Source organism: Lepidochelys kempii, chromosome 7 (genome assembly GCF_965140265.1).
Source record: "Lepidochelys kempii isolate rLepKem1 chromosome 7, rLepKem1.hap2, whole genome shotgun sequence".
Taxonomy (NCBI): domain Eukaryota; kingdom Metazoa; phylum Chordata; order Testudines; family Cheloniidae; genus Lepidochelys; species Lepidochelys kempii.
Window position 1 is genome coordinate 54,427,862 of NC_133262.1, and position 10,034 is coordinate 54,437,895.

The window sequence follows — 10,034 nt, forward strand, 5'->3', positions numbered from 1 at the left end:
GGGGTCCCTTCCAACCCTGATATTCTATGGGGCTGCCCCGAATGCCTGAGCAGGCACCACAGCTAAGGTTGCCAACCCTTCCAGTTTTGCTGGGAGTCTCCCAATATGGATCTCTATCTCCCAGAGGTGACTGAAGCCAAACGGGGAGATTTTAGGCTGCTAAAAGTCCACCGGGGCTAACGCAGGCTCCCTGCCTGCCCTGGCCCCATACTGCTTCCGGAAGCAGCTAGCACATCCCTGTGGCCCCTGGGGAAGGGGAGGCGAGGCAGGGGGAGGGTGTCTGCATACTGTCCCCACCCTGAACGCCAGCTCCACAGTTCCTGGTAGCGAGGAACTGTGGCCAATGAGAGCTGCGGGGGCGCTGCCTGCAGGTAGAGGTAGTGTCCAGAGCCGCCCCAGTAGCCACAGAGACGGGCCAGCTACTTCTGTGAGCGGCTTGGGGCCAGGTCAGGCACAGGAGCCTGCCTTAGCCCTGCTGCGCCGCTGACTGGGAGTCGCCCCAGGGGGTGAACCCCCAGCCCTGAACCCCCTCCTGGAGCTTGCACCCTGCGCCCCTTCTCCTACCCCAGCCTGGCGAAAATGAGTGCGGCTGGAGCAAGAGCGAGCGCCGGAAGGAACGGGGCGGGGCCTTAGAGAAGGGGCGGGACCAGGGACAGGGTGTTTGGGTTTGTGATTGGACAGTTGGCAACCCTGGCACAGCACAGTTGGGCTGGAGAGCGCAGGGACGGACTGAGGGGAGGGGGGCTAGCAGCGAGGGGAGGGGGGTTGGCAGGCGCCCGCGCGGAACCGCCAGCCATGGGCGTTCGGGGCGGCGGGCAGGGCCGGGCGTCCCGGCTGCGCTGTTGCCTTGCAGCGAGCTTGGTGCTGGCGGTGCTGGCCGCGGGGGCCGGGCCGCTCGCAGCCGGAGAGTGGGAGCCGGCGGAGGGGCCGCCCGAGCCCCGCGGCCGCTCCCCTTTCCAGCCCAGCACAGGCCTGCCCCCGGTGGAGTTCGGGGCGGTGGTCGCGGCCTCGTACCGGGGCCCTGGGAACGGCGACACCCGCCGCAACCGGGAGCTGCCCATCCTGCTGTGGTGGAGCCCGGGCCTCTTCCCGCACTTCCCGGGGGACACGGAGCGCATCGACTGCGCGCGCCGCTCCTGCCTGGTGACCCGGCGCCGGCGCGTGGCGCTGCACCGGCGCACCAAGGCCGTTATCTTCTACGGGACGGACTTCCGGGCCTACGAGGCCCCGCTGCCGCGCCTGCCCCACCAGACCTGGGCGCTGTTCCACGAGGAGTCCCCCATGAACAACTACCTGCTCTCCCACCGGCCCGGCATCCGCCTCTTCAACTACACCGCCACCTTCCGGAGGGAGTCGGACTATCCCCTGACCCTGCAGTGGCTGCCCAGCCTGGCCTACCTGCGCCGGGCCGCCCTGCCGCTGGCGGAAAAGGAGCGGTGGCGCCAGCAGGGCTATGCCCCGGTGCTGTACATGCAGTCCCACTGCGACGTCCCTTCCGACAGGGACAGATACGTGCGGGAGCTCATGAAACACATCCAGGTAACTGCTCGGGCTCCTGCGGGGCAGGCAGCGAGAGGAGTGGGGGAGACGCTCCATGCTTAATTTGTGCCAGGGCTGAGCCCCGGTACCGCCAGGCTTGGCCGTTCTTAGCCCTGGCACCTCTGGGCTTGCTGCATGAGTTACGAATGTGTAAAAATTGCTTGAGCTCCAGCGCCTCTGTCATTACAAGTTAAACCCTGGAGACACAAGAGGGGCTGATAGCTATGATTGTCTGTGGGGACTGAGTAAACTTGAGTTAGTAACCTGGTTGACATGAGGGGGAGCAGTCTAGACCCTCAGGCTGAAGAAAAAATGCTGAGGTCTAGCCTACCTGGCATTGAGCATCCCATATCTGACCTCATACTGATGAAGTAATTGGGCTGTAATGGGAAGGGAAGCACACTGAGGACCTGCCTGAGGGTAAAACTAGTTGTCTTATTGTCAAAATCAGGTTTCAGAGTAACAGCCGTGTTAGTCTGTATTCGCAAAAAGAAAAGGAGGACTTGTGGCACCTTAGAGACTAACCAATTTATTAGAGCATAAGCTTTCGTGAGCTACAGCTCAGATGCATCTGAGGAAGTGAGCTGTAGCTCACGAAAGCTTATGCTCTAATAAATTGGTTAGTCTCTAAGGTGCCACAAGTCCTCCTTTTCTTTTTGTCAAAATCAGGGTCACCCTATGAGATTAAATAATGCATAAACATTCTTGCCAGCAATCATGTTAGCTGAACACAGTTTAGCTGTACTTGTAAACAAGGAGAAATAATGTTCAGCACTTGTTCAATTATAGAATTACTAACCACTGTGTTTGGACAGGATTACATCTTGTATTGTAGGCCTAAGATCTGCTGTTAAACTCAGTTTTTGAGACTGTATGCAGTGTTGTTGTAACTGTGTCTGTCCCAGGAGATCAGACACCAACTTCTGTTGATGAGATAGACAAGCTTTCGAGCTACACAGAGCTTTTCAAGTGTGGGAAAGGTACTCTGAGCGTCACAGACCCAGCTAAATACAAGGTGGAACAGATTGTTTAACATACCTAGTTAGCACATATTCTAAGGGACCTTTCGAGGTGGAGTGTCCCGTTAACTCCTCTGCAGTCATAGGATAAAAAAGGGGGGTTAGTGGGTTACAGATTGATATGGATTAATTGATGTCTATACAGCATTTGGGAAGTGCTGTGATAGTATTATGTTAAGAAAAAAATTACAGGAAAAATGAGCCTCATCCCCTTCCTCACCAACTCCTGTTCTGCATTGCCCACTACATAAATGTACCGTTTTTTAACGTTTCTACTTCTCCAAGTTTTTCTGCATCTTGTGTCTGTTGGCTGTGGTTAAACATCTGAGGCACAGTTCTGCTGCAGGACACAAGGAGGTGCCATTGACTTTCAGAATTCCTCTTAACCTGTTGGGAAAGGAATTGAGTGCTTGGAAGAGGAAGGAGAGTTGAAATGTAAAAATATTCTCCAATGAATATTAGATATTTTAGAATTTTTTGGCTTACTCCACTTGTTGAGAAGGAACATGTTGGAATGAGAGGCCAAGCTCAGATTCTTAGGAACTGGTCAGAAGGAATCATATAAGGAAACTGTCCACTGAAAATAAGCTTAAAACAGAGAAATTACTTTTGTAAAGATGATTATTACTATTTTAGGTAGACTCCTATGGTAAATGCCTGAATAACCGAGAGCTTCCCAGTGAGAGGCTGAGGGACACTTCTACAGCCACAACAGAGGATTCTGAATTCATGACCTTTATCTCCAGGTACAAGTTTCATCTTGCCATGGAGAATGCCATATGCAATGACTACATGACCGAGAAGCTGTGGCGTCCAATGCATTTGGGTGCCATCCCTGTATACCGAGGCTCCCCATCTGTGCGGGACTGGATGCCTGATGACCTCTCCATCATCCTCGTGGATGATTTTGGAAGCCCCCAAGAACTAGCACAGTTCCTTGACTTCCTGGACAGGAATGGAGAGGAGTATTTGAAATATCTAGAGTATAAGAAGCCAGGAGGCATTACGAACCAGTTTCTGCTGGAGAACATGGAGAGACGTGAGTGGGGAGTGAATGACATGACTTTGCCCAATTACCTGAATGGCTTTGAGTGTTTCATCTGTGACAGGGAGAACATCCGAGTCGCTGGTGAGAGGGATCATAAGAAATCTCGTGGGAAAGTGCCAGCTCCTGAACCCCACATAGCTCAGTTCACACACATGGGATGTCCCATGCCAGCCCCTGGCTTTGGAAACATTGAGGATCTCTCTGCAGGAGACAGGTATTTTATGAATGTTGTTTTTACAAAATCATTTTTTTAAAAGCCCAATTAATACAGGTTTGTATAATACTTTTTCACCCTGAAGGATCCCAAAATGCTTCTCAAACTACATATGTAGAGCAGCCCTGAAATGTATGACACCCCTGAGGTGGAAGCAAGAGTCCTGTATGCTGTGTACAGCCATGTGGGGGGAATTCGTAAAGAGCATTGGTTAGTGGTTAAAGCAAGGGTTTGACCTATCAGAACAGGACGATTGGGCTCCGTCCCTGCTTTTCCACAATGCTGGTGAAAGGTACTGGACTGGCAGTCCTAAAGGCTGGAGACTTCTGTCCACAGGCCAGATTCAGCATGGGCAGAGGCAGTGTAAGCTTCCCTCCACTTTACCAGCAATGTAACTCAAATCCGTTCTGAAGCAACCACTGCTAGTTGTGAGAAACATTTAAATTTCCACAGTCCATTTAGTCCTTTGTGACAGGTTTCAGATTGGTGGCCATGTTAGTCTGTATCAGCAAAAAAAAACAAAACCGACTACTTGTGGCACCTTAGAGACTAACCAATTTATTTGGGCATGAGCTTTCGTGAGCTACAGCTCACTTCATCAGATGCATACCGTGGAAACTGCAGAAGACATTATATACACACAGAGACCATGAAACAATACCTCCTCCCACCCCACTGTCCTGCTGGTAATAGCTTATCTAAAGTAATCATCAAGTTGGGCCATTTCCAGCACAAATCCAGGTTTTCTCACCCTCCGCCCCCCCCCCCCCACACACACACACACAAACTCACTCTCCTGCTGGTAATAGCCCATCCAAAGTGACCACTCTCTTCACAATGTGTATGATAATCAAGGTGGGCCATTTCCTGCACAAATCCAGGTTCTCTCACTGCCTCACACCTCACCAGCACAAGTTGGAAATGGCCCAACTTGATGATCACTTTAGATAAGCTATTACCAGCAGGAGAGTGAGTTTGTGTGTGTATGGGGGTGGGGGGGGGTGAGAGAACCTGGATTTGTGCTGGAAATGGCCCACCTTGATTATCATGCACATTGTAGGGAGAGTGGTCACTTTGGATGGGATATTACCAGCAGGAGAGTGAGTTTGTGGGGGGGCGGGGGGGGGCGGAGGGTGAGAAAACCTGGATTTGTGCTGGAAATGGCCCAACTTGATGATTACTTTAGATAAGCTATTACCAGCAGGACCCGGGGGGGAGGAGGTATTGTTTCATGGTCTCTGTGTGTATATAGAAAAAAGAAAAGGAGTACTTGTGGCACCTTAGAGACTAACCAATTTATTAGAGCATAAGCTTTCGTGAGCTACAGCTCACTTCATTAAAGCTTATGCTCTAATAAATTGGTTAGTCTCTAAGGTGCCACAAGTACTCCTTTTCTTTTTGCGAATACAGACTAACACGGCTGTTACTCTGAAACCTGTGTGTATATAATGTCTTCTGCAGTTTCCACGGTATGCGTCCGATGAAGTGAGCTGTAGCTCACGAAAGCTCATGCTCAAATAAATTGGTTAGTCTCTAAGGTGCCACAAGTACTCCTTTTCTTTTTGCGAATACAGACTAACACGGCTGTTACTCTGAAACCTATGATTATGTAACCAATTATATCCCACCGTCTTAATTAGTTTACACCCAGCAAAATTAATTATACAGCAGACAGGAACAATCACAGAACCAGACAGAGATTATACAGACAAACAATAGCAAAGTGGGAACTATAATGACAAAACAATACAGAAGTGAGGATTTCACATCCCAGCTATTGATAAGTGAGTTCTTGCCAGACAGGATGCTATCAAACTAAGTTTCCTTTTACATCTTCTAGGCACTTCCCTTTCTCTGGAGGTGATAGGCACTATCGGGACAGGATTGTATTCCTAACAGCCCAATAGCACCTTCTTTCAATGTGATTAGTTTGGAATGTGAGGATGTGACCGGTTGCTTCCCAGCTTATGGCTGCCTCTGTTGCTTAGCCAAAGATCTTAGCCTAAGCACAGGGCCTCAGACTGTCACAGTAAGAGAAGGACCTTACACAGGCAGACAGTGATTTTGATTCTTTCTTTTATACCCCTAACTAGCCAAGTGATAAGAATACACCTAAATTCTTAGAATATAGGCCTTTACAGACAGGTCTGAATATCTATATCCTAACAAGTGACATTACTGATAATGGGAAAACAAATTCTATTGGTCTAGAATGTACATACACATTTGAATGTTCACAAAGAATATTTCTCTGACCACACTGTACACTTCCTTTGGGACTTTTGTACTATATATGTGAGGATTGCTTCTGGGCAACACAGCCTTGAAGGTTTCTTCATCCTGTGATGAGTAGAATTGATGCCAGAAGTGCTGTACTCATTATCTTGGGGGGGGGGGGGAGGAAGACAAATGAATGTGGCATTGTGGATGAGCAGTAAGTACTGCGTAGCTGATATGGGCAGGTTTGAAATGGCATCCCACTCAGTTTTTTTGGCCAGAATCTGTGGTAGTCTTGCTTGGCTGAGGAGGGAACATGTTCCATGAGAGGCTGAATGTTAGGGATCATCAAGAACAACCTGCCAGGTTTAGCTAGTCATGGAACGACCTCAGTGACAACTTACATGAAGCTTTGGCGTACTCTGTCACAGTATGAATGGGAGAGGAGGTGCTCCACATGACCATGAATGGGAAGGGAGCTGCCATACACACACTTTATGTTAAGATGTAGTCCATGCTATGACAAAGTTTGAGAACCTTAGTATACCCCCCCAACCGCCCCCCCCCCCAAAAAAAACTGAGTAACTGGAAGGCTCAGGGGATTGATGGGATTCAAAGCCTTTCCTCTCTTGATTACTAATTCAAATACAGCCTAGGCTTCTTATGACCAAAAGCTGTTCCCATCTGATAGCTGTTTAGTGTTTGCTATGACTTGTGGTCTCACCCCATCTCCAGTTATCGCTATATGGGCCATAGAGAGCTACTTCGATGCTCCTAGAGGTGGTCATTCCAGGTTAGGATTATGTGCAAGGTTTTATTTTATTAGAGGACTACATTCTCCAAGGCTGTTGATGTTACCCTAACACTAAATTCACAAACACAAAATCTAAACAAGTTCCAAAGCCAGTAGTGAGGTGTTGTGGTTTCTGAAGGGAATTTACGTAGCAGATTTCTTAGGATACATTTAGAGCTGGGGTTCTCAAACGGGGTCATGAGGTTATTACATGGGGGTCACAAACACCTGCATGAAAGAGCAACTGCTATACAGTATATAATTTAAATCTAGCATTTTAGAAAATTACACACCCATTTCTGTTGCAATGTACTGTATTTACTTCAGAAGTATTGTAAACATATAATGCAGTGATTGTTGTTCCTAAACAAAGTGTATTTTTTTTTTATCCCCACCGCTTTAAGGAAATGGAACTCTGGGGATTGTAGTATCATGTGCACAGATTTGTTGTTTTGAGACTAAAAGGATGGTACTGAGACAACATTGGAGGGCTTGATTGTTCAGCAGCTGAAGAGCTGCATTAAACCGCAGACCAATCAGAACACTGAGATTGGCCAAAAAAAAAAAAAAAAGGGCGGTAATTTATAATTTAACAATCAGACACACTGGCAGGGGCAGTGCTGGGAGGGGTGGCTTGCAGGGGCTATAGCCACCCCAAAATTTGCTTTAGTCCCTGCTCCCCTTAGCCATGTCTCCAAGTGCAAAGGTCAAATGTGACACAGAAGTAAGGGTGGCATAGTGTGGCATTGCCACCCTTACTTCTGCAGTTCTGCACTGCTGGTGGCTGTGCTGCCTTCAGAGTTGGATGCCCGGCCAGCAGCTGCCGCTCTCCAGCCACCCAGCTCTGAAGGCAGCGCCTGCTGCCAGCAGCAGCACAGAAGTAAAGGTGGCAATCATAGAATCATAGAATAACAGGGTTGGAAGGGACCTCAGGAGGTCATCTAGTCCAAACTCCTGCTCAAAGCAGAACCAATCCCCAATTTTTGCCCCAGTTCCGTAAATGGCCCCCTCAAGGATTGAACTTACAACCCTGGGTTTAGCAGGCCAATGCTCAAACCACTAAGTCTGCTTTGACAAAGTTTCTTTGTGCTCATTCCCAGTATGAAACAGTAACTAGTTAAAAAAAATAATTTATAAAAAATAATTAAATAAAAATGTGTGATAAATTGAGCACTTAAAAATAGTTTGTTTTTAATTTATAGGGTGGGGTTGCACTCAGAGGTTTGCTTTGTGAAAGGGGTCACCAATAGAAAGTGTTTGAGAATCACTGATTGAGAGGGAGAGAGAGAGCACAGTGGCTCAGTAATTCCAATATTTAATAGTGAACTTCCCCAACCTCTGTCCTTCATAGTCCTCTCTTAGGTGAGAGAGGAATTCAGTCTTATTGTTGGTTCAGCTTCAGACCCCCTCACTTTCTAATGGCTTGTTGCGCTTTCCCTCTTCTATGTTTCAGCTGGAAGGAGATGTGGCTACAGGATTATTGGCAGAGTCTTGATCAGGGTGAGGCTCTCACCACCATGATTCACCATAACGAATCTCATCAGGGAAGATTTTGGGATTATATGCATGAGATCTTCGTGAAGAGGACCAGACAGCAATGACCATCATCATGAGCACTGGTTCAGTGTTACACAGAAAGCTGGGGGGGTAGGGACTTTTACCTGTCTCCGAAGACACTCTCTTGGAATGCAAGAGGAATTGCTCATCTTGTATCTCATTCTAACTTTGGAGACCTTCCCTTCATGGGATCTGAGGACAGTCAGTCTCTGATCAGGCTTGAGTTCACCACACACACACACACACACACTACTTCAGCAGTGGATTCCCATCCCTGTTCTGGAGGCACCGTCTTCTGGGGTCAGAGAAGAATTCAGTCTCTTTGTGCTTTCAGTGTAATTTCCTCTGACCAAAAAAGTCACTTTGTGCCAAATGACTTGGAACATGGGCCTGTTGAGGCTGAACTGAGGTGTCCTAAGCTTGTTTCATTTCAGGAATTTAATTCCACATATTCAGTATTATTTTTATAAAGGCTTTTTATTTCACTAGGCACTTATCCCTCCCGTTAAGATGGGTGTTTTTTTAAAATCAGGGATACTAGTAAATGCCTGGCTTTTATGAACAAGTAATTTTTCCAGTGCGGAAATTATGATAGATTATATCTGGGGAGAAGGGTTATGCCTTATGAAACTTCAGTGATAAAGCATTCCCTCTTCAAGTGAATATGCCTCAAACATAGTAAATTTCGGGAAGTTTTTTCCCTTCCCCTCCCCTCCATCAAAGAGTTCACTTCTGTTAAATGATGACAATCTTAGTGGTCTTGGCAAAAACATCATTTCAGATGTGGTATTTCTTACTCCTGTAAATCTCATAATGATCAGGATATGAAAAGAACGCTGCAATTTATACCCCCACATGTGTGGGCATGAGCACATGTGCGATTTACATGCTGTGTGAGTCCAATTCACTATTTATCCTGTGTTCTGTGAACTAATGACAACTGATCTTAGATCAGCCCTCTAACCCAGTAGTTCTCAAACTTTTTTTTTTTTCACGGATCACTTGAAAATTGCTGAGAGTCTCCGCGGACCACTTAATGATCTTTCCAAATATTGTTTGTACCGTTAGCTAACTATTGTAAAGTGCTTTGGATAAAAATTCTATATAAAAAACAAACTTAATAAACTTTTTTTATTGTTCTACAGATAAAAACACACAACTCCTATTTTAATAGCATTAGTCTTACCTTTCTAATGTGATGATGTGCCCTCTCTCCCCTGCCACAGCAGCCCCTGAATTGAGGCTGGGAAGGAGGGGGGTCTCTCCCCTGCCGCAGCAGCCCTAGAGCTGGAAAAAGTTGCCTCTTTCTCTGGCCGCCGCAGCCCCTCTTCTCACCCCACTGCCCCCTCCCACTTACCCCCTATTCCTCCCAAGGCCACCACCTCACCTTACATGTGTGTCTTCTCCAGGGTCCAGGTACCTAATTAGTGGAGCCATGCCTGCGCGGCTCCACTAATTAGGTGTGTGGCCCTTCATTCTTTCATGTGCAGCAACCCAGGCACGCCCCTTAGAGGGAACTTTTCACGGACCACCTGAATGGAGCTCGTGGACGACTGGTGGTCCGCAGACCACAGTCTGAAAATCCCCCCTCAGTCTTTTCTCAGAGGCAACATATCCAGCTTCCTAAACCTCCTCTCAAAGGTCCCA

General features: G+C 47.7%; 1 protein-coding gene across 1 annotated transcript; it reads left to right on the top strand.

Moving 5' to 3' along the window:
• Positions 1-760: 760 nt before the first annotated feature.
• FUT11 (fucosyltransferase 11) lies at positions 761-9,379 on the top strand. Its single transcript, XM_073352863.1, has 3 exons — positions 761-1,539; positions 3,195-3,820; positions 8,284-9,379. Exons 1-3 carry the CDS (start codon positions 796-798, stop codon positions 8,429-8,431), a joined length of 1,518 nt encoding a protein of 505 aa, XP_073208964.1. The 5' UTR covers positions 761-795; the 3' UTR covers positions 8,432-9,379.
• The last annotated feature ends 655 nt before the right edge of the window (positions 9,380-10,034 follow it).

What these genes read in the sequence shown, in the direction of transcription:
- FUT11 (XM_073352863.1), top strand. Translation starts at nt 796, where the DNA reads ATGGGCGTTCGGGGCGGCGGGCAGGGCCGGGCGTCCCGGCTGCGCTGT. An exon ending in AGCTCATGAAACACATCCAG is followed by an intron (nt 1,540 to 3,194) that starts GTAACTGCTCGG and finishes TTACTATTTTAG; the next exon opens with GTAGACTCCTATGGTAAATG. An exon ending in GATCTCTCTGCAGGAGACAG is followed by an intron (nt 3,821 to 8,283) that starts GTATTTTATGAA and finishes TCTATGTTTCAG; the next exon opens with CTGGAAGGAGATGTGGCTAC.